Below are 23,400 nucleotides of genomic sequence, written 5' to 3'. Positions count from 1 at the left end.
CTCGAGCCCCACATTAGGTTCCCTGCTCAGCGGGAAGCCTGCTTCTCTCTCTCTCTCACCCCCTTGCTTGTGTTCCCTTTCTCACTGTCTCTCTCTGTCAAATAAATACATAAAATCTTAAAAAAATAAAAATTATGATTATAAAGGTAATGCGTACTTGTTTGAAAATCTTGGAAGTTTTAACAATATAGAAAGGTAAAAATTTTAATGTCCAAGTCCCTTTCGGCTCGCCTAATTCATATAGACCCACTTCCCAGTAATAACCATTAACACTGCTGAGAGCAGCTTCCATTCGCTGAGCGGTTACCAAGCGTCCGGCACGTTCCCAAGCCTTTTACAGCGATTGTTTCAGGAAGACCTGTCATGTATTCTGCCCAAGGTTTCATCCGGATGAACACATCCTTTTCATCTTAAATAGAGGATTTACGCTCTCATGTTGTTAGTGAACTTGCTCCTTTCACTTACAATGTATCTTGGATAATTTCCGTGTCACAACACGTAGGCCTCCCTCATTCTTCTCCACTTGCATAGTTGGTATTGATGGATATGATACCAACTTTATTAAACAAGTGCTCTGGGGGCACCTGGGTGGTTCAATTGCTTAAGTATCTGAGATCCCAGTTTATTCCAATGGACTTTTTGTATAGGAAATCCTTCCCAGGCTCCTCTTTTCTTCTATAAATAAGGACTCCCCTCCTTTGTTCTGGGGACTTGCACCTGATTTTGCCATAGCTCATTTCTCCGGAATTGTAATTCTCTGCTATTTCTGATTAAACCCGTTTTTGCCGGTAAAATAGTGGGAAGGACTCATTTTAAGGTTAACACAAGTCACTAAGCGAATTCTATATCCAAAGGGGATGGAGCTAAGCTCCACTCAGGGAGGCGGTAGTAACTACACAATTATTTGGAGTTCTTCTGTACCCGGAGATGGCTCTTCTCCCCCAGGCATTTACTAATTCATTTAAATGTATTAAAATGCTTCTGGATATAGGAATCGCACAGCTCAAAAAACTTAACTTCTTTTGCATTTGGAGGATCTCCCTAACCTCCCTGCTCAAAGGCAGGCTAGCTCTGGGAGTTGTTTCCCCCAGGGAGCCACAGGGCAGTGACAACCATGAAGGGGGTCCCCGAGTCCCTGGGCGGAGGGCGGAGGGGCAGCAGGGGTGGTGGGGTCAGGGGCTTGCGATCCAGGGCGCTGCGGCCTTGGGCCCCAGAACCCATTCGCCTTCCACCTGCTCTGTTCCGGCTTCGCGAACACTCCTCGGTCTTAGAGCTTGGAAAACAGTTCTCTCGCTGCGGGGTCCCTGCAGACACCGGGAATTGCTGCCAACTCCTTCCCTGCGCAACGCTCTCGCGTGCGCACCCGGCGCCGGTGCGGGAGTGGGCGTGGCCCTTGCGCGGCGGCGCGTGCGGGGCGGGGCTTCGGGAGCGCGGGGCGTCGGGAGCGCGGCGCGCTGGCGGCGGCGGCGGCGGCGACGGCGGCCGGGGCAGAGGCCGTTGCTGCGCCCGGTACTGGGGTCGCTGCGTGAGGCGCAGACGCGGAGGACTCCACCCTTCCCGGGCTTCGGCTCGCTGTGGGCTCGTCATGGCGACCGAGGCGAGGCCCTTCCACCTGGTGGTGTTGGGCGCGTCTGGCTTCACCGGCCAGTTCGTGGTCCAGGAGGTGGCCCGGGAGCAGGTGATCCCGGGGCTGAGTCCCCGCCTGCCCTGGGCCGTGGCGGGCCGCTCCCGGGAGAAGCTGCAGCGAGCGGTGGAGAAGGCTGCCCTGAAGCTGGGTAAAGGGGCGGAGGGCGGGGTGGGCGGCTCCCCGCTCCCGGCAGGGGTTCGGGTCGCTCGCAGCGAGCGTTTGTCCTTCCGGGGCTTGGGGGGACCTCCCCAGGGCTCCCCCGGCCAGCCGGACGTCCGGAGCGGTGCCTGGCTTTGGGCCTCTCCCCGCATGAAGCACAGCAGTAAATGCGTGTCTCCTGTGTTGAAACCCCTCGTTGGCGTGGCGGGCTCTTCCCTGGCCGGCCTGGCGTCCCTCCAGAGCGGGGTGGAGGGGGAGCTGGTAGGGCTGGAGGGTTCTTGATGGTGAGGTCGCACGGGAGAGGACGGCATTGGTTTCCCCGCGACTGTCCGTCCTCTCCCCTCGCCTTGGGTTTTGGCGGTGGGCGAGGCAGTTTTCCAGGTTTGGGGGACGTCGCGGACTTCCGTTTTTCAGTTCCTTTTTTGCTTGTGAGAAGTGGCCAGCGGGCTTACTCTTTGTCGCGTGGACTTACTCTTCTAGCATTCGTTCCACATGGTTTTGCTGCGTGGTCTTATCCGTCCTGGGTCCTGCCCTAAGGGCTGGGGGTGCGGATGGGACAGCGAGACGGCACACACATTTAGGTCTCAGGAGCCTTTAACTGCGGCTCCTTCGCACCCGAGGGGACCCCAGACACACAAATGCGCCTGCATTCTTCTGTTTCATCTTCACCTCACTTCTCATTCCACACTGGGCCCCGGAGTGCAGAATCCTTTTTGCTGTCACCACCAATAGGCACTCTTGACTAAAGAACTTTTTGGTGTTTTTTTGTTGGTTTGTTTTACTTTTTCAGAAGAAACAATTTCACTGTTGAAATATGGTCTTCCATTTCCTTTTCCTTCCCACCAGGACGTACAGGTGCAGCCTAGCTAAGTAGCCAAGATTATAATGCCTAGGTTCAGTTATTGTGGGGAGTACCTTGATCCCTCACAACCTGCATTCTGCTAATTACAGTAATTTACTTATAAGCCTATAATGAGTGTTCTTACCTAGACTGTGCTCTCTACCTCAGAGTCCTTTTTTGTTCTCATGTCGATGTTAACAACCCCTTTTTACCGCCCCCCTGCCCAGTATTTTGTCATATGTAATTGGTTGGTAGTTGATGAAAAACTTTTATAATGGAATTCTTGCAACAGAGAAGAAATCAGGACAGTCATCTACTCGGTATCTAAATGATTGTGAAATTGTCATTTACACAGGGTTATTCTTTGCATGTTGCTTAAGTTAGATTTTTTTTAAAGCTTAATGGTGTTTTTCTTTAGCAATCTGTAGTGTTAACTCCATATTCCTCATAACTTTCTCCTTTTTTAAAAAAAAAATTATCTGGTTTTAAAAACTTTTACCTCTTGCTAGTATATTTAGTAAATCTGCCGTCCCTGATTTCTGTAAAAAGACAACCTGGAAGATCCAATGCTGTATCAGGATTTGCTTCAGACGATTTATTTCTTATTTCAGGAAGACCGACACTCCCATCCGAAGTTGGGATAATAATTTGTGATATCACGAATCCAGCCTCACTAGATGAAATGGCTAAACAGGCAGCAGTTGTCCTCAATTGTGTGGGGCCAGTAAGTCATCCACCCGGTTTTGTGTCGGAACAAGCAATGGATTCATTTCCAGCAGCGTCTGGTATTTGATATTCCAGAGGAACGAGGTGGTTCAGGACTTCAGGCCTGTTTGGGGGAGTTTTCATTCCTTATGAGGAGCGAGTGGATGTGACCCAAGTTTCCCGAGAGAGAGTCAGGCTCTCGGTGGCACTACTTCAGGGACTGGCTCCTGGTTCCTTCATTGGTTACAGCTCTGATGGCCAGCTTTTCTTTTTTTCTTACTGCATGCTTCTTAAGTAAAAAAATGTTTGAGCATGTGCCCCTAATATATTTTTTATTTCCTGATAAATGATATTCCTCTATTATTTATTCAGTACAAATATTCATTGAATGTTTATTACATGGATACTGCTCTAGTGTGGGTACCTGGGACATAAAGGTGAACAAAACTGAAAGTCCCTCATGGACCTTACAGTCCAGTGGGTGAGACAGAAAACTAAGGTTATAATTGCAGGTAGTGATTAGTGCTTTGAAGAAAAATCAAGCAGGATAAGGAGGCAGAGAGATTGGCCCATGAGTCTCTGTGAGGTGGACAGCCATCGGGACCTGTCGTTAGTGTCGAGCCCCGAGTGAGGTGAGGGGGGAGCTGTGAGAAGGTGCTGCAGGGAAGGGCAGCTACAGACGTCCGGAGATGAGTGTGTGTTTGCAGGACAGGAATGCCAGAGAGGGCAGAGGTGGGAGGTCCCGTCCGAGAGGAACCCAGGAGTTAGGTCCGAGGGAATGGCAGGCCAGGTCCGGGTTTGAAGTGTTCAGGGTCTTTGAGTGGTTGAAAGCCAGAGCATGAGCTCATGTACGGTTTTGTAGTTCCTTGTCTTCTGAGAGAAAAAAGAGGTAATAGGGGACCCGCAGGGGAATAGTCCAGGGACGGCGAGCACAGGATGGGTGTGGAAGAGGTGCTGAGAGTGGTTGGGGTCAGAGGATGCTTCGAGATTAGAACCATCCGCTGTCGTCGTTGTTCTGGACATGGAGGACACACCCGGGTGCATGTTGGTGACATTTACTGATCTGTGGAAGCCGTCGCAGTTGCCAGGATGTCTGAAAACTAAGCATCTAGGAGATTGATAATCATTTTTTTTAAACAATTTTATTTATTTATTTATTTGAGACAGATACAGAGAAAGAGAGCATGAGCAGGGGGAGAGGCAGAGGAAGAGGGAGGAGCAGACTCCCTGCTGAGCCAGGAGCCCCATGTGGGACTCGATCCCAAGACGCTAGGATCATGGCCTGAGCCAAAGGCAGTTGCTTAACCATCTGAACCGCCCAGGTGCCCCTGATAATCATGTTTTAAATGAAAGCAGAAAGGTTTTTTGGGTTATCCAGTAAAAATGTATTTAAATTGTTTGTTTAGATTAATTTCATTCCTAATTAGTTTTGGTTCTGTGCTCTTTTGCTACAACCATTCGCTTCTGTATATCCTCAGCCAACCTCCCTGCCCTTCCTACCCCAGTACTCTGGAAAAACCCAAAGCTGGTTTGTGTGTGTGTGTGTTTCTATTTATTATTTATTTTAAAAATTAGTTTCAGAGGTAGAATGTTGCATATAACACCCCCTGCTCATTACAGTACATGCCTCCCTTAATGCCCATCACCCAGTTACCCCACCCCCCCACCGCCCCTCCAGCAACCCTCAGTTCGTTCCCTAGAGTTCAGAGTCTCTTATGGTTTGCCTCCCTTTCAATTTTCATCTTATTTTTCCTTTCCTTCCCCTGTGTTCATCTGTTTTGTTTCGAAATTCCACATGTGAGTGAAATCAAGGGTATTTTTCTTTCTCGGACTTATTTTGCTTGGCATAATACACTCTACCTCCATCCAGGTCATTGCAAATGGCAAGATTTCATTTCTTTTGATGGCTGCGTAGTATTCCACTATATATACCACACCTTCTTTATCCCTCCATCTGTCGGTGGACGTCTAAGCTCTTGCCCCAGTTTGGCTATTGTGGACATTGCTGCTGTGAACATTGGGGTGCACGTGCCCCTTTGAATCACCAGAACTTTTTCCAGTTATTCCAGTCCCGTTTACCTTACCTGAACTTGCACCCCCCGTCAGCCCGTAATCCCGTAGCTCTGTGTGTCTGGAGAAAGTGCATCCCCTTGCTGACGGTCCATCTTTAAGTACGTGGTGACAGACCTCCGGCTACCCTAACCCCACCTGCCGGGACTCTTCTCTCTCCTGCTGTTCGAAGCAGCTGCTTTGCGTCCTCTTTGTCATCACGCTTTTAGCCTCCTGTCCCTCTTCCCTTGGTGATCTGATGATTTTATTTCCTTTTTTTTTTTTTTTTTTTGCTATGGCAGTCGAGCTGTTGAAAAAGAATTCCTTCCCCCTGCATACCTGTATTACCCTGATTCTGCCTTCCCAGTTTTGAGGATTTGACGACCCCCATGTGGACATTTTTATCACATCTGCCCTTCTTCTGGACTGTTTCTGTGAGCCCTTTGCAGCTAAATTCCTTGAACGTGTTCTCACTCCTTCTACATCCACTTTCTCAGCTCCCACTCCATCCTAAGCCCCTCTTGCCCGACCTCTAGAAACCTCCCTGCTTCAGGGAGCCTGGTCTGCTAAGCCCTCACCAGCTCCCCACACTTACCTCGATCCAGGCTCTCGGCATTTGTCCCCCTCGGTCATGTCCTCCTGCATTTGGCTTCTGCGGTCTGGTCCTTCCCTGGTTGTCCACCAATTCTGTCCCCCTCCCTTCTGTTGGATATTCTCATCTTCCTGTCGGTACCAGAGGCCCAGAGCTCGAGCCTTACAAACTCTGCTCTGTTTACACTCTCTGAGCCAGACTTAAAAAAAAATGTATTATTAGTATTGTAATAAAACACACATAACCAAAATGACCATTTTAGCCATTTCTCAAAGTACAAACCAGTGGCATTTGGTCCATTGACAGTGTTGTGTAACCCTCACCATCTTATCTCCAGAACTTGTCATCGTCTCCGACAGAAACCCAGAAGGTTGGTTTTCATTTGTGTGGTTTTTTTTTTGAAGAGAGTTCTTTGGTGCTTCCTACTTGTCCATTTTGGGCCAGCATTTTTGAACAGCGTAGTGTAGTGAGTTGAGACTCAGCGTTAAAAAGAAAATGATCAGGTAGCCTAGAATAGAAAATAGGGTGAATCACATGTAATATGGGTAAGTGCTGGTTTATGAAACTCGTCTTTCAGTCGGTGCATTTGTGTGTATTTGTGCACACTGACTGCCACATGAAGTGGATTTCCCAGCGTGGGTTGTGGTCGAAAGGTTTCGAAGGCCATCTGTATGCTGGTGGCGCCCACGTTAGCTTCCAGTGAGGACTGCCCCCGCAACCAGATTGGTAGGTCCAGCTACCTTCTTGGTGTTTCCACCTGGATGATTCATGGGCATCTGAGTCCGCAGGTTTTTGCCCCAAATCTGCTCCTTCCTGGGCTCTCCTGGGATTGGCATTTCACTTTGCGAGTTTGGGGTCATTACCAGTTTCTTTGCAGGTTTTTGTTTGTTTGTTTTTACCTCTTTATCTATTTTGTGAAGGTTTATTTAGTTAAAAAACAGGATATCTGTAAAACTACTTAGGCATGTGTAAACAGGCATTCAGTGGAAATATACCGAAAATTAATGAATGAGGGCGTCACCATGGGCCCCTCTGCATGAGGGACGGTCCCAGGCTGCCCTCAGGGCCCCTTATATAGCTTTCACTCAACACGGGACCACGTCAAGTGGCCCAGGGAACGTGCCCAAGTCAGTTCATGTATTAACTGTTAATGAGGCTTCATTTTCCCCTTTGTGTTTCCTTTAAAAAAAAAGCAAGTATAAACATACTGATTTTATTTCCGTAACTGAGGGAATGGGTCTGTGGGCCCCTTGAGGCAAGCCTGCCTACGTGGGAGACAGCCACGTTGGGACGTGGAATGCTGAGAACAGGATTGCAGTTTTGACCTATAAGCTGATTGGCTTCGCTGGGAAGAAATGTCTCCTTTGAGGTCAAGAATTGTTACTGTTTGTTCATTTATTTCATAAAAGCACAAGGTTAGAAAGTAGAGAAAAACAAAAAAGTATATATTAATATAGGGATGTTAGTGTTGAAGTCTCAACCTCAGATTGCCCGGAGGAGAGAGAAGGTGGGCCAGTTGAGACAGAATACGATGTGGGGATTGGGGGGAGATCGTGGCGGAGAGGGAAGCACATTCTGTTTCCAGAAGGAGCTGTTATTATTTCAGAAAGTTCATTAATGCTTTACTGCTGCTTGTCAGTAGTTGTAGGTAAACCCAGTAGCCAGCAGGCTGTGGCTCACTCTCTGAGCCCTGGGAAGTTAAGCCACAGCCAGAAGGCTGAGACTAGAGGGGCCGGGAGCTAGCCTGGCAGCCACAAGCAGGGGAGGGGGCTTCAGGGAGGGGAGGGTGAAGAAGTAGCACAATTAGGAGATGCTAGGCAGTTGAGAGCTGTTGGAATATGGGGATGAAGGGGTTGTGGTGTGACCTGACGCTTTTCGTGACTTGCTAAGAAGTTTGGGTTTTCTCCTGTAGTACATACAGGCACTAGGGAGCTAGCAAAGGATTTTAAGAGCTAATATGTATCTGTGCGTGCGCGCGAGTGTTCGTGTGTGTACGCAACGAAACGAAGATAACATCAGATTTTTGTTTTAGAATAATGATTTCGTGTTTCTTTGGCCATGGGACTACCTTGGCTGCAGGGAAGCTGGTTACTGTGTACAGCAAATCGCATGAGAGGTGGTGAGGGTATGAACTCAGTTTTGGATGTGTAGAGGGGAGGGAACTGATCTGAGAGTTTCAGGGAACTAATTCGTAAAACCTGGTGACTTCCAGGGTAGGTGGAGTCAAAAATGGCTTCTAGGTTTCTCACTTAGGAATTTTGTGGAGAACGAGGCCAATCATGGCAACAAATGAACTTTCTTCTCTTCCTGTTGGTCTGTATTTTGACTAATAGAACCAGTAGCACCCCCCCCCCCCCCGCCATTGGCCCCCTTGTCTGTCTAATCAGCAAGCCCAGTTGCTTCTATCTCTTCAACAGTCTTATCCTTGGTGTATCCGTCCCCTTCCTTACTTCCGCCCTTTGTCATTTCTTAACAGCCATGGATGTTGTTTTCTAGTGGGTCAGGCAGAGTGATGTGTGTTTTCTGTAAACCTTACACCACTGTCCTACTTAGGCTTCTCCAGGAGAGCCTAGTAGTCGTGACCTGGCCCCAGTGTTCCTTCCAGGCCCGTCTCACGTCACATCCCTTTCAACTACTCTGAGCTTCAGCTACCTTCTCACACCTTCACTTAAACTTTTCTCTCTGTCTGGATTTTTCTTTTTGCTGGCAAATCCTTGTTCTTCAGAATTCAACTCGAATGAATCACTTGGTCTATAAAACTTCCCCTTTGGTTTTCAGTTAGAGGTGAGCGCACGTTCCTCTAGTTCCATCGTGCCTTCGTCCACGCTGTGAGAAGTGGTGTGGTGCAGTTACGTGATTTTTCTCAATTTTTCAGCTCCTTTATGAATATTTGCTTCTTAATAACCAAGACTCTACTTGCAAAACTCAATGGCATTTCATTCATTTAAGCTTGCTAAGTAAGGGGCGCCTGGGTGGCTCCGTTAGTTCTGTGTCCTACTCTGGATTTAGGCTTAGGTCATGATCTCAGGGTCGTGGGATCGGGCCCCAGGTTGGACTCTGTGCTCAGCCCAGGCTCTGCTTGAGATTGTCTCTCTCCCTGCCCTGTTATGTGCACACATTCTCTCTCTCTCTCCAAATCACTCACTCAGTCAGTCTTCAGGCTTGCTAAGTGAGAGTAAATGGTTGGTTTTCTTTATTCCCTCCAGTATCGATTTTACGGAGAACCTGTGGTAAAAGCATGTATCGAAAATGGAACCAGCTGCATTGACATCTGTGGAGAGCCTCAGGTATGTAAAATGAAGAAGAAAGAAGGGCCTTAACAACACAGCTGTCTGTGAGGGGGGGACTATTTAGTGCCGCCTCGCAGACCTGTTTTAGAAGTCGGGGACCCCCTCCCTCGTGCTGAGACGCGCGGTTCCACTGATGGCTTGAAGGAGAGCGCGATGGTCAGGTCTTCCGTTCTCTTGAATTTTTTTCTGCCTTACCACCTCATTTATTCCAGGTGCTTTTTGTAGCTTCCACGTGCTGTGAGGGGGCTTCATTAAAACGGTGCGCTGTGTGTAAATTCTTAGAATCTCACTTCTGTAACGTTTTCATAACGAATTCCCTTCTTGTAATCAGACACCTTTACAGCATTACAGAAAAGGAAGTGTAAAATCCTCCAAATATAAACGTTGTAGACACTCACACTCGAGTGCTTACCGCACGCCTGACACTCTGCTAATCCAGCATTTTGTGTCATCTGAATGTTCCACGTTCCCGTAAAGTCAGTGTCGTCTGGCCTGTTTCGGGGATGAGGAAACTGAAGCTGCGGGGGGTGAAGTCGTGCTCCTGAGTCCTGCCTCCGCTCAGTAGAAGCAGGACTCAGCTGGGGTTTGCCTGCGTGCAGGAAGTGGAGCGTCCGCAAGCACCAGGCCACCCCAGCTCCTCGAGAACTGTCACCCCATCTGTCCCTGCGGTCTCTGCCACTGTCCTCACCAATGTGCCGATATAGTAACGTACTGGAAAAGACTAGGAAAGTGTGAATTACCCAAATCGAGTCAAGAAGAGGTAGGAAACCCGAGTGAAACAGAAACCAATTCCTGTCTTATTAAAAAAAATCCCACAGCAAAGAATCTGATGAAACATTCCTAAAGTGTCTTATGAACTGCAGTAAAAAGTGATCTCAAAGCCTAATAAAGATCCAGACTGAATAAAGGACTCTTACAGGGCAGTAATACAAATCAAATCACCTAGTTAAAAATGGGCGAAAGGACGAGTGGAGATGTGTTCTGTGGAAGAATCCCACATTGCTTGTGGAACTACTCCACCCTCGAGGCGGGGAGCGTGACTCACCACCCCTTCCTCAGGGGGCGCCGCACAGAGTCACTCCCTGCCCGAGAGAACAGTACAGAAGGGAGGCAAGAAGAGAATAACTTGATGGTGGGTGAAACCTGACAAATGCTACCTCAGCCGAGTGTTCAGGGCCACCGTCCACACTGGTAAGTCCCAGTGACGGTACATACCCTTGAGGGAATGTCACAGAATGCACCTTACCCCTGCGGTCTCCCCTGCCCCCCAAAAGCTGTAAGCCCACGCTGGTCAGGAGAAGAATTCCAATGGGGGTGGGGGGCATGCCTCAAAACTCCTGATCCAAAGTCCTCAAAACTGTCAGGGTCCTGAGAGTCCGAGGAGACTGTCACAGCCAAGAGGAGCCTCGGGACACATGACAGCTGAATGTGATGTGGGATCCTGGGGGAGAAAAAGGACATTAGGTGAAAACTAGGGAAATCTGGATAAAGTATGGTCTTTAGTGATAATGTTATCAGTGTTGGTTTATTAATTGTAGCAAATGTTAACAGAAAACTCTAACAATAGGAGAAACTGGATCGGGGGACATGGGAACTCTCCGCTACTCAGATTTTCTGTGAATCTAGAACTGTTCTAAAAGTAATTTGTAAAAACAGGCGGAGGATTTGAACAGACATTATTCTCCTCTTCCATGCCTTCCTCTCCTCCACATTGTTCATCCCAACCACGTGTATGTGCAGACCCATGTCTGTAATGATGCCCCCTCTGTGTGATACGATTTAGAGATGTGTTCTTGCTGTCTTTGTGGGGTTTTTTGCGTATAAATTTATTTTTTCATAATAGATATTAACTTTTGCACTTAGAAGTCATTCCAAAAAAGTTAATAGTGTCATTAAGTCAGGTCAGCCCTTGCCCCACACTAGTTGCCATGTGATAGATGTACAGTAAATATTTGCTGAAAAAGTGAAAAACATTTCCACAGTTAATATTTCACTACAAAGCCACATTGGTTAGCATTTTCACAATGTAATTGCTTTGTCTTTCAAGGTCTGTCATTTAATGCTGATGTACATGTTTCTGTATAGCTCTAATTCAAATTTTTGTCCTGAATTTTTTAGTTTTTGGAATTAATGTATTGGAAGTATCATGAGAAAGCTGCAGAAAAAGGATCTTATATCATTGGAAGCAGTGGCTTTGACTCCATTCCAGCAGATCTGGGGGTGATATATACCAGAAATAAGATGAACGGTAATTATCAATCACTAAGCAGTAATTGAATTTAATAATAGCAAATTTTCATGTTTATAACTGTGATGAACTAAAATCTAGTTGGGAAGAGAGATATAACTATAAATGGGTAGTGTTCAAACACATGATTTGTTTGGGGCACCTGGGTGGCTCAGTTGTTTAGGCATCCAGCTCTTGATTTTGGCTGGGTGGTGATCTCAGTGTTGTGGGATCAAGCCCTGTGTCAGGCTCTGCGCTGGACGTGGAGCCTGCTTGGGATTCTCGCTCCTCCCACCCCTACTCACCTTCTCTAAATAAATAAATAAATAAATAATAAAATTTAAGGGGCGCCTGGGTGACTCAGTTGGCTGGTCGTCTGCCTTCGGCTTGGGTCGTGGTGCTGGGGTCCTGGGATTGGAGTCCGCATCGGGCTCCCTGATCAGTGGGGAGCCTCCTTCTCCCTCTCCCACTCCCCCTGCTTGTAAGCGCTCTCTCTCCCTCTGTCTCTCTGTCATACAAGTAAATAAGATCTTCTAAATTAAAAATAAAAAAACCCCACTTGCTTAGTTTTGACACGATTCTTTTTTTTTTTTTTAAAGATTTTATTTATTTGACAGACAGAGATCACAAGTAGGCAGAGAGGCAGGCAGAGAGAGAGAGAGAGAGGGAAGCAGGCTCCCTGCTGAGCAGAGAGCCTGATGCGGGGCTCGATCCCAGGACCCTGAGATCATGACCTGAGCCGAAGGCAGAGGCTTTAACCCACTGAGCCACCCAGGCGCCCCTGACACGATTCTTTAAGATGCGGTTAGTACCGTGTGTATTCCAAGTGAGGAATTGTCCATTGTCTGAACTTAGTTATGGTTAAAGCTACAAAATTTCTGGAAAAAGAATTTCTGACAGCCATTATAATCCAAACTTGGTTGGTTTAGGAATTAACACATTTAAAAATATAATTGATGTAACTATTATAATTAAAAGTTTAATTATTTAAAAAAAGATTTTATTTGAGAGAAAGAGAGCAAGAGAGAATGAGAGAGAGCATGAGCTGGGGGGAGGCAGATGGAGAGAAAGAGGCAGGCTTCCGCTGAGCCGGGAGCCCGATGCTGGACTCGATCCCAGGACCCTGAGATCACAGAGATCATGACCTGAGCCAAAGGCAGATGCTTAATTGACTGAGCCACCCAGACACCCTATTATGCTCTTGAGAGTTTTTTGATGTGACTAATACCAGTTTAGAACTAAAAACCCTTTATCTTAAAAAAAAAAAATGGGAAAAATCAATATGGTGGTAAAACAATTGGAATTAGTAATGTCAGGCATATTGGAAAAGGGTCCATTTAGAAAATGACGTGAAACAGGCAACTCCACTGTCTTATTCACTATTGTAAGAGCTTAGAAAGATGGAAAGTGTGCTAGTTTATAGCAAAAAAGTTAGCATGACTCAAACCAAAGTCCCAGACAGGTAGCACCCAAAGAAGAAAGAAAGCTACAGATAAGTCTTGCTTTGTGAAATTAGTAGTCAAAAAAATGCTAAATTTTTAATAAAAATCTAAATTTTTAAAAGAATAATATATCAAAACCGAGGCTTATTAGGAAGTTAAATCATCATCACATCAGAATATTGAAGGTGAAAAGCTAGATGGCCATCTCAGTAAATGATTTGACAATTCATGCCATTTACTCATTGCAGGTTTTTAGGAATTTAGTAATAGAATACTTTATTAACATAGTTAATGTCAGAAGGCAATAGCTGATATCATACTCAGTGATGAAATGCTAGAACCATTCCAAATAAAAAGAACACGAGCATCTCTTTTTTTTTTTAAGTTTATTTATTTATTTTAGGGAGAGTGTGAGTGAGTGTTGGGTGGCGGGAGGGATAGAGGGAGAGAAAGTCCCAAGCAAACTCCATGCTCAGTGTGGAGCCTGACGTGGGACTTGATCGCAGGCTCGATCCTACCTAAACTGAAACCAAGATGGGTCACTTAACTGACTGAGCCTCCCAACTGAACGTCTTTAAAACACTTAATCTTAAAATCATGGATCTGGTAGGTCTCCTTTTATCACCTTAAGTCTCTAAAGTTCAGACATTTTCTTCATGATAATTTTACATATTTCTTACTAAGATTTTTAAATATTTAATAGTTTCTGTTATTTTGAATAGGTCTTACTTCTTTTAAGGGAGAAATAATACTTTAAGCCTTGTTTTAAAACTTTGTTTTCGAAGTTTTAAAACAAGTGCCTGGGTGGCTCAGTGGGTTAAGCCTCGACCTTTGGCTCAGGTCATGATCTGCTCAGCTTCCCTCTCTCTCTGCCTGCTTGTGCTCTCTCTCTCTCTGTCAAATAAGTAAATAAAATCTTAAAAAAAACCCCAACAACTTTGTTTTCAGATAGCAAACCCTAAGAGGGAGCATTTCAACAGGTGCCCTCACTGATTGTTTGGCACAAGCGGTCCACACGTAGTCCACGTTCTTCCTGCGGTGACGGTAGACCAGGAGCCATAAACCCAGGCTGCGTTCTCGGAGCAAACCTCAGAATCATCTCAGGGTGTTACACTTCATGATCTAGGTGTTTATTAATGGTCACCAGGCAACATTTAGATGACTGTGGTTCTCATCATGTTGATGACCAGGTTGTTCATTCTCTTTCTCAGGGTCAGCTTTCCAAGGCCCCATGATTTTGTTTTCTTTGGAATTAAAACTAGGAAGACCAGTCTTAAGAAATTGCTGTAGTCAGTTAAGCGTCTCCCTTTGGCTTAGGTCATGATCCCGGGGTCCTGGGATTGAACCCCTCGTTGGGCTCCCTGCTCAGTGGGGAGTCTGCTTCTCTCTCTACCCTTCACCTTGCTTGTGCCCTCTCTCTCAAATAGGTAAATAAAGTCTTTTTAAAAAAATAGGAATAATGCATTCTGCATGTCTTAGTTGTGTGGATCTTATTTGATTTGACTCTACCGTTGTGCTGCTCTTGTAGGTACTCTGACTGCTGTGGAAAGTTTCCTGACTCTACATTCTGGACCTGAGGTTGGTTTTCTGTTTCTCAGGTGTTTTTAAAAGTTAACAAAAACATTTTGGAAATGATACATGCCTCCTAAAAAGATTTCGATGAGTTAAATTTCATACATATTTGTAATTTTTAGGGTGTGAGGGTCACTATGTTTGATTTTAAAAAGTAAAGATGGTGGCTTGCTGGGAATTACCTGGACTTAAAATACAATTTTGTTACAAGCAGCTGCACGGTTCAGTGTATTAGAATGAGGTCCCATGATCCCAGCACCAAAATATCTCTCATTGTTGTGTAATAACTGTTGTCAGCCAGCTCAGTCCTCACCTTAATCCCAAGTCTGTGCACTCGTGTTGTGCACCTCACGGGCTGAGGCCATCCTGGCCAGAAAGAGATGGTGATGTTATCACTGACTCTCCGGCCTGTTGGGGAACATGAGACCTGAGGTGGCTGTGTTCCCGGAGGCCCATGTTTACGACAGGCCTTTTGTCGCCGGCAGTCTGACCCAGGTCTAGGTCTTTGCTTGAGGTTCTCTTTAAAATCCATTCATTCCGCCAGTCCTCTGTGATGGTGCAGATCCATATAGCAGTACAAGGTGGTGTGTGACCCAGAAACGGAGAAGATGCAGACCTGTCCTGAAGGGGAGAATAATGTGGCTTGACAGGAGAGAGAGAGACAGATGAATACTGTCTAAAGAGATCAGGTGAAATACTGTAGGATTCTGAGGATGGAGAGTAAACCCGGCTGGGAGGCCAGAGGTAAGAGCTGCCTGGAGGAGTTGGGCGTGTGCCGAGTGTCAGAAGCGGGTGCCCTGGAGCTGGGTAAAGGGAGAGGGAGCAGCGTCATCAGGACACCGCTGCGGGACGGTGTGAGCGTGTGCGGGTGAGACTCATGGTTCCCGTTGTCCAGATTGTGGGATCAGGTTAATAAACACAAAGCTGTGTCACGTATGCTAAAATCCGTGGTGACAGAGAATGCCCACTGGAGAGTCAGTAAAGGGAATTGATAGTGGGCCCGAGCCCGAGTAACTGGGGAAGGCCTCCTAGAGGCCTTGCTGAGTTTAGCTGCGAGAAGGAAATAGCATTTGGAAGGTCAGAAGCAGTCGCCTGAACAAGGCTCAGAAGCAAGAATGAGATACATGCTTAAATCTGGGGAGCATGGCTAGAAACCCAGCTCCACCCCGTTGAAACCAGCAGCACGAAAGGAGCTGACTGACTCTGCAGGGGATAGTGTGGGATTTGCTGTCTGCATTCCTTTCCTCTGGGCTCCTCCATGTGGCTCTCAGCGTGGCAGGGAAGGTGCTGGCGTTCGCAGGGATAGATTGTCCTTGAAGTTCCCCATGGCCTGGGAGCAGCTAGCAGAGTTGATGTGTCCCATCGTGGGAAAGATCAGTCAAGCATGAGGCCTTTGGGCCCTTCTTGAGCCCATCAGTATGACCTGGTGTTTTGGCTTGGTCAGATCGCCTCGGCCTGGGTCGCAGGCCTCTGGAGGGGGCCCACAGAGAGAGTTCCATCTCTCCAGCGCGGAACATGTTCCAGATAGGAAAGAGCGTTTTATAAGCAGAAGATAAGTTAGGGGATTGCAGGGAGTTGCTGCAGGACGAACAAAATCCGGATGTCACAACAGGGAGATCGTGAGGAAATTGGTAGAATAGAAGAGAGGCTGCTTTTGAAAGAGCAGCAGGAGATGCAGCTGGGAAGAGAGCTGGTGTCGTGAAGGTGTCTTCATGGTGGCTCACATGGAGGCGGGCCAGGTATGGCAGCAGGACGGCCTGGGCTTGAGTTCTGGCTCTGCCGCTTACGGGTGACGTGAGCCTGGGCAAGTACCACACTGTCCTCACGGGGCCTCCCTTCCTTCATCTGTAAAAGGAGATGATGATAGCATCTGCTTCATGTGGTCGCTGAGTCGGTGACTCTAAGTCAGAACAGAGGTTGGCAGTTAGCAAATTGCCCAGTAAATGTTATTAAGTATTATTTTTTTAAAATATTATTTGAACTTAAAGTTGGGGCTTGACTCAGGACAAGAGAGCTGAAGCCTCTGTAGGAGCAAGGCTCCCTCTCTCATTCCCCCTAAAGCAAAATCCACATCCCCACAAGGATGGGACAGGTTCTGTGTATCCCCAGTCACTGAGTTGTCCTGTCCCTCCTTATCTTTCTTTTCCCCTGGAGGTTTTTTATTTTACACACAAAATTGTACCATAGGCCACATGCTTGAATTTCAGAGGATTGAAATTATACTGTAGAATTGTCCCGTCTGTCCAGTCGGTCTTCCCGCCGTGATGGAAATGTTCTGTGTGTGCTGCGTGGGGGCTTACGCAGTGGCTGTTGGGGCTCTAGAACAGGTCAGCCACTTGCCTGTGGCAAGCAGAAGGAGAGGGAAAGAGAATCTCGAGCTTATTCCGGGCTGAGCGTGGAGCCCGGCATGGGACTCCCATCTCATGACCCTGAGATCCTGCGATCACAATCTGAGCCGAAACCAAGGGCTGGATGCTTAACCAACTGAGCCACCCAGCTGCCCCAGCCCATGGCCTTTTTTATATGTCCACAAGCTAAGGGTGATGGTTTACATTTTTCAAGGGCTGCAATAGAAATACAAAGAATACGTCATAGAGACCATCTGTGGCCTACAGATTGGACCTTTCAGAGGTGGTTTGCCAACCCCTGTCCTAGAGTGTGTTGTAGACCACAGTACAGTTATACTAGAAATCACTGAAGAGATAACATGAAAATCCCTGTATATTTGCATATGATGAAATGTATTTTAAATTTATGTCATTAACCCAGACCTTTTTTCTAAACTCCAGGTTTAAAACATCTCCCCTTATTAACATCTCCCCTTGAACACCCGATAGCTCTCTTTGACTGTGCCTTGTCCATAACTGACCTCCTGTTTCTTGTTTCCAAGTGCGCTTCAACCTTGGGTCATTTGTATCCGTTTCAGTTGGTAGTGGTGTGTCCTTCCACACAGGTCAGACGGTGGGTCATTGCTCTCTGTCCTCTGAGGACAGATCCTCAGATCCCGTCAGTCAGGAAATGCTGTTGATTCTGCCTTTTCGAATCGTGAGAATCTGATACTCTTCACCATTTCTCTTTCTCCCACGCCTTATTCTTGCTACTACCTGTTCCTGTAGAGTCGTGCTCGACACATAGCCGGGATGATCCTGTTCTGACCTCACTCAGACCATGTCCTTCCGGTCGTGTGCAAGAATCCAAGTGACGTGGGCCTTGTCCCCTCTCTCCCACACCTGGGCATTCTCCCTCATTTACGCTGATCCGTGTGTCCCCTCGAACATGCCAGCACACTTCCGCCCTCTGCTTTTGTCCTGGCTCTCTCCTTTTCCTGCCAATACTTGTCAGAGATGTTTGCATGACTGACACCCTCTTCTCTTCAAGTCTTTTCTAAGTAAAATATTTGCAAATTAAAAGCAATAATACATAAGAATAATATATTTTGACCAAGTTAGTTTTAGAGAGGAATAGGACGTGTCATATTACATAACCACTATATATAATCCACCTCATTAACAGGTTAAAGGAGGACAGTCTTATGATCATCTCGATAAACAGAGAAGTGGGTGGTAAAATGTACTATCTATTCATGATTAAAAACTTACAGCAGGTCAGGAGTAGAAGGGAAGATTATCTTTTTTTTAAAAGCCATAATAAAGTTAAATCTGTATTTAACATTGACGACTTTTGCTCTGAGCGCAGAAATAAGGCCTGGGTGCCCATTACTTCTGCCAGACTGTAGCCAGAGCAATAATGCAGGAAAAAAGAACGAAACTGTATATAGGTTGGAAATGAGAAAACAAGGGGTGCCTGGGTGGTTCAGTCGGTTAAGCATCTGCCTTTGGCTCAGGTCATGATCTCAGGGTTCTGAAATCAAGCCCCGAGTCGGGCTCCCTGCTCAGCAGGGACCCTGCTTCTCCTTCTCCTACCCACTCATGCTCTCTCTTGCTATCTCTGTCTCTCAAATAAATAAATTTTAAAAATATTTTTTTTTTTAAAAGGAAGAAACAAAACTATTTTCAGCAGATGATATAATTGTAAATGTAGGAAATTCTAAGGAAATCTGTAGGCAATATTTTTAGAATGAATAAACGAGTTTCATAGATTGCTAGAAAAATTCTTTTTCTTACCTGATTTCCTTGGCTAGACCCTCCAGTACAGTGGGGAGTAGAAGTGACGAGAACTGATGTCTTTGTCTAGCTGTAGGTTTTTATAGATGCTCTTCATCAGGTTGAGGAAATTTCCTTTTATTAGTTTGTTGAATGTTTTTAATGTGAAGGGTGTTATATTTTATCAAATGCTTTTTCTCAACAGTGAGATGATCATGTGGTTTTTGTTTTTTCTTCCCTTCCTCCGTTGTATTACTTAAAATTGATTTTCGTATGTTGAACCAACCTTACATTGCTGGGGTGAATCCCACTTGGACATAGTATATAATCCTTTATATATATATATATTTTATATATTGCTGATTTAGTTTACTAGCATTTTTGTTGATGATTTTTGCATCTATATTCATAAGGAATATTAGTTTGTAGTTTTTTTGTGATTTTTTTTTGTCTGGTTTTGGTATCAGGGTAATTGGTACTGACCTTTTAGGAAAAGTTTGCAAAGAAGTATTCTTGAAATGTTTGGTAGAATTCATCAATGACGTCATCTGGGCCTGGGCTTTTCTTTGTGGGAAGTTTGTTTGTTTTTTTTTTAAAGATTTTATTTATTTGGCAGACAGAGATCACAAGTAGGCAGAGAGGCAGGCAGAGAGAGAGGGAGAGGGGGAGAAGCAGGCTCCCCGCTGAGCAGAGAGCCTGATGTGGGACTCAATCCCAGGACTCTGGGATCATGACCTGAGCCGAAGGCAGCGGCTTAACCCACTGAGCCACCCAGGCACCCTGTGGGAAGTTTTTTGATTATTAATTCAATCTCTTTACTTACAGGTTTACTAGGATTTTCTATTTCCTCTTAAGTTAGTTTTGGTAGTTTGCATTGGCATTAGTTTTCTAGGCCTGCGGTAACGAACTGCTGAGAACTGGGTTGCTTAAAAAACAGAAATTTATTACTCTCATGGTTCTGGAGGTTAGAAGTTGGAGATCAAGGTTTTTGTAGAGTTGGTTCTTTTGGAGGCTTTGAGGGAGAATCTGCTCAGTATTTCTCTCCTGGCTTCTTGTGGTTTGCTGGCTCTTGGGCGTTTGGGGTGTGTAGATGTTGCGCTCTGATCTCTGCTCCACCTTCGCATGGCGTTCTCTCTGTGGGGATGCTGTGTCCGCATCTCACAGGTCTGTTAAGGACGGGGGCCTACCCACTCTAGTTCGACCTCCCCTTAATTAATTATGTCTACAACAATCCTGTTTTCAAATAAGGTCACATTTTAAGGTATTAGCGGTTAGGACTTCAGCCTATGAATTTGGGGAGACACAGTTCAATTCGTAATAGTGTCTTTCTTGGAGTTTGTCCATTTCATCTAGGTTGTCTCATTTGGTGGTGTATAGTTGCCCATAGTATTCCCTAATACTCCTGTCTGCTTCTGTAAGGTTGGTAGTGATGTTGCTTCTTTCCTTCCTGGTTTTAGTAACTTGAGTGCTTTCTCTGACTTTTTCTCTTTCACTCTTTTTGTCAGTCTGGCTAAAAGTTTGTCAATTTGGGTGATTTCTTCAAAGAGAGAAATTTGGTTTTCATTGATTTTCTCTATTTTTCTATTCTCTGTTTCATTTATTTCCATTCTAGTCTTTATTGTTGCTGGACACAGAATTAATATAAAAATTAGTTGCATTTCTATATACAAGCTATAGTTAGAAAATGAATTTTTTTAAAAAGTGACCTTTTTTAATAGCATAGAAAAAATTAAGTACCTAAGAATAGTAATAGAAAAATGTGTAATAGTTCTGTGAAGAAAGCTATAACACATGATTGGAGACCTTAAGGAAGACAAATAAATGGAAGGGTCCACCATATTCATGGATTGGGGGACTCAGTTTTGTTATGATGTCAGTTTTCCTCAAATTGATTTATAATCCCATGTAATTCCAATCAAAATCTGAAACAGGATTTTGTTTTGGTGTGCAACTTGGCCAGATAATTCTAAAATATATATGGAAATGCAGAGGGCTGATAATAACCAAGACATTCTTGAAGGAGGAAAAGGTAGAAAGGTGCTCTTGGGTATCAAGACTCATTATTAAATCAGTGCATTGGCAGGGGGACATCAGTAGGCCTAGAACGGAGTAAAGAGCTCAGAGTATGTATGTGTGTGAGCACTTGATTTATGGGAAAGGAGCTCTTCAGGAGGTGACGCTGGGCCAACTGGGTATCCAGATGGAGAGAAATGAAATTAAATTCATACTTCGCACTGTGTACAAAAAATCAAGTTTAGGTGGATTACAGTGTAAGAGGCAACTCAGTGAAGCTTCTAGAAGACGATGTGCATTTCATGGCCTCAGGGTTGGGAATGGCTTCCCCCCCACACACATATATTTTATTATTTTTTAATGAAATATAATTGATATAACATCAGTTTCAGGCGTCCAACATATTGATTTGATATTTATATGCACTGCAGTATATTGCATATACGGTTATCATGAGAAGTCAACATCCATTTCCATACACACGTGCAAATTTATTTTTCTTGTGATGAATTTTTTTTTTTTTTTTTTTAAAGTAGGCTCCTTGTGCAGCCTGGAGCCCAACATGGGGCTTGAACTCATGACCCTAAGTGCCCCGTGTGGTGAAAACTTTAAAGATTTCTCTTAGCAACTTTCACATAGGGAATACACTATTAACTAGAGTCACCAGGCTGTATAGGGAATGGTTTCTTAAAAAAGACATAGAAGGCATTAGATATAAGGAAAAAGTGATAAATTTATGTACGTTTAAAATTGATAATGTCTGTTTATGAAAAGATACCATTTAGAAAATGGAAAGTCCAGCTATAGAGCAGTTCTTTCTTTTTTTAAGTTTTTTATTTTAATTCCAGTATAGTTAACTTACAGTGTTATATCAGTTTCAGGGGTACAGTGTGGTGATTCAATACAATATAGGAATTCAAGAGTCTGTTTCTTGGTTTGTCTCTTTTATTTTCCTTTGCTTGTTTTCTTTCTTAAATTCCACCTGTGAGTGAAACCATATTGTATTTGTCTTTCTCTGACTCTTTTTAGCTCCATCCATGTCATTGCAAATGGCAAGATTTCATTCTTTTTTTATGGCTGAGTAGTACTCCTGTGTGTGTGTGTGTGTGTGTGTGTGTGTGTCTTCGTCTTCTTTATCCATTTGTCTGTCAGTGGACCCTTGGGCTGCTTTCATAATTTGACTATTGTAGATAATGCTACAATAAACATCGGGGTCCATGTATCCCTTTGAATTAGTGTTTGTATATTCTTTGGGTAAATACCCAGTAGTGTGATTGCTGGATCATAGGGTAGCTCTATTTTTAACTTTTTGAGGAACCTCCATGCTGTTTTTCAAGTGGCTGCACCTTGCATTCCCACCAACAGTGCAGGAGGGTTCCCCTTTCTCCACACCCTCACCAACACTTGTTTCTTGTGTTGTTGATTTTGGCCTTTCTACCGGGTGTGAAATGATTTCTCATTGTAGTTTTAATTTGTATTTTCCTTTTTTTTTTTTTTAAAGATTTTATTTATTTGAGAGAGAGAGGATGAGAGAGAGCACGAGAGTGGGGAGGGTCAGAGGGAGAAGCAGACTCCCTGCTGAGCAGGGAGCTCGGAGCAGGACTCGATCCTGGGACTTAATGACCAGTGCCAAACACAGTTACTTAACTGACTGAGCCACCCACATGCCCCTTGATTTGCATTTTCCTGGCAAGGGGAGCAGCAGACTTCCCACTGAGCCAAGGATCTCGACATGGGACTCAGTCCCAGGACTCTGGGATCATGACCTGAGCAGAAGGCAGGTGCTTAACCGATAGCCACCCAGGAGCCCCAAATTTTTCGTAATGTTCTCTATAATTGTTTGTATTTCTGTGGTGTTGGTTATTATTTATCTCCTTTCTTTTGTGATTTTGTTAGAGTCCTTTCTCTCTCTCTCTCTTTATGGTTCTGGCTAGAGATTTATCAATTTTGTTGATCTTTTCAAAGAACCTGCTTCTGGTTTCATTGATCACTTCTGTTGCTTTTTAGTTTCTGTATCATTTGTATCCGCTCTAATTTTTATTATTTCCTTCCTTCTGCTGGTTTGGGGTTTTGTTGTTCTTTTCCTAGCTCCTTCAGGAGTAAGGTTAAGTTGTGTATTTGAGTTTTTTCTTGCTTCTTGAGGTGGGCCTGTATTGTTATATGAACTTCCCTCTTAGAACTGCTTTTGCTCTGTCCCACAGGTTTTGGACTGTCATGTTTTCATTTTCACATGTTTCCATGTAATTTTTGATTTCCAAAGTAGGAGCTATTTCTAATACATGATGAATCTTAATATCACAGTCTTGAGCATAAAAGGCCAAACTCAGAGGAATATAGGCTGTGTGCTTCCATTTCTGTAAAGTTTAGAAACAGGCAAGATTCACAAGGAATGAATACTTAGGTGGTAAAACTCTAAGGAAAAGCAAGTATTTGTCTTTATTACCATGAAAGCAGGACAGAAGTTGGGCCTTCTGTCTGCAGGGATATTTGTTTCATAATTTCATTGAATTGCCTCTTTTTGTTTTGTGTACTTTATGTTTTTCAATAAGGTAAACAGTTTTTAAAAATGGACTGATCTGTGCCTTTTTGATGGTTTATTTGTATAAAAAGATATTCTTAGGTTTCCAAAAAGCTCTTTTCTCCTAGTATTTGGAAATTTTTTATTTTTTAATTCTTATTTAAATATTTTACTTTTTTTTTTTTTTTTAAAGATTTTATTTATTTATTTGACAGAGAGAGAGATCACAAGTAGGCAGAGAGGCAGGCAGAGAGAGAGGAGG

At 44.7% G+C, this 23,400-nt stretch overlaps 1 protein-coding gene across 1 annotated transcript in view; it reads left to right on the top strand.

Moving 5' to 3' along the window:
* Positions 1-1,430: 1,430 nt before the first annotated feature.
* The window catches only part of SCCPDH (saccharopine dehydrogenase (putative)), a 34,712-nt gene continuing 12,742 nt past the window's right edge, over positions 1,431-23,400 (top strand). Inside the window, exons 1-5 of the mRNA XM_045982667.1 lie at positions 1,431-1,775; positions 3,239-3,351; positions 9,180-9,260; positions 11,382-11,511; positions 14,461-14,510. Of these exons, the coding sequence (XP_045838623.1) occupies positions 1,586-1,775; positions 3,239-3,351; positions 9,180-9,260; positions 11,382-11,511; positions 14,461-14,510 (564 nt within the window). The 5' untranslated portion in view covers positions 1,431-1,585. The remainder of the gene's footprint in view (positions 1,776-3,238; positions 3,352-9,179; positions 9,261-11,381; positions 11,512-14,460; positions 14,511-23,400) is intronic.

Source organism: Meles meles, chromosome 17 (assembly GCF_922984935.1).
Source record: "Meles meles chromosome 17, mMelMel3.1 paternal haplotype, whole genome shotgun sequence".
Lineage (NCBI taxonomy): Eukaryota > Metazoa > Chordata > Mammalia > Carnivora > Mustelidae > Meles > Meles meles.
This window is presented reverse-complemented; position numbering and strand designations above follow the sequence as displayed.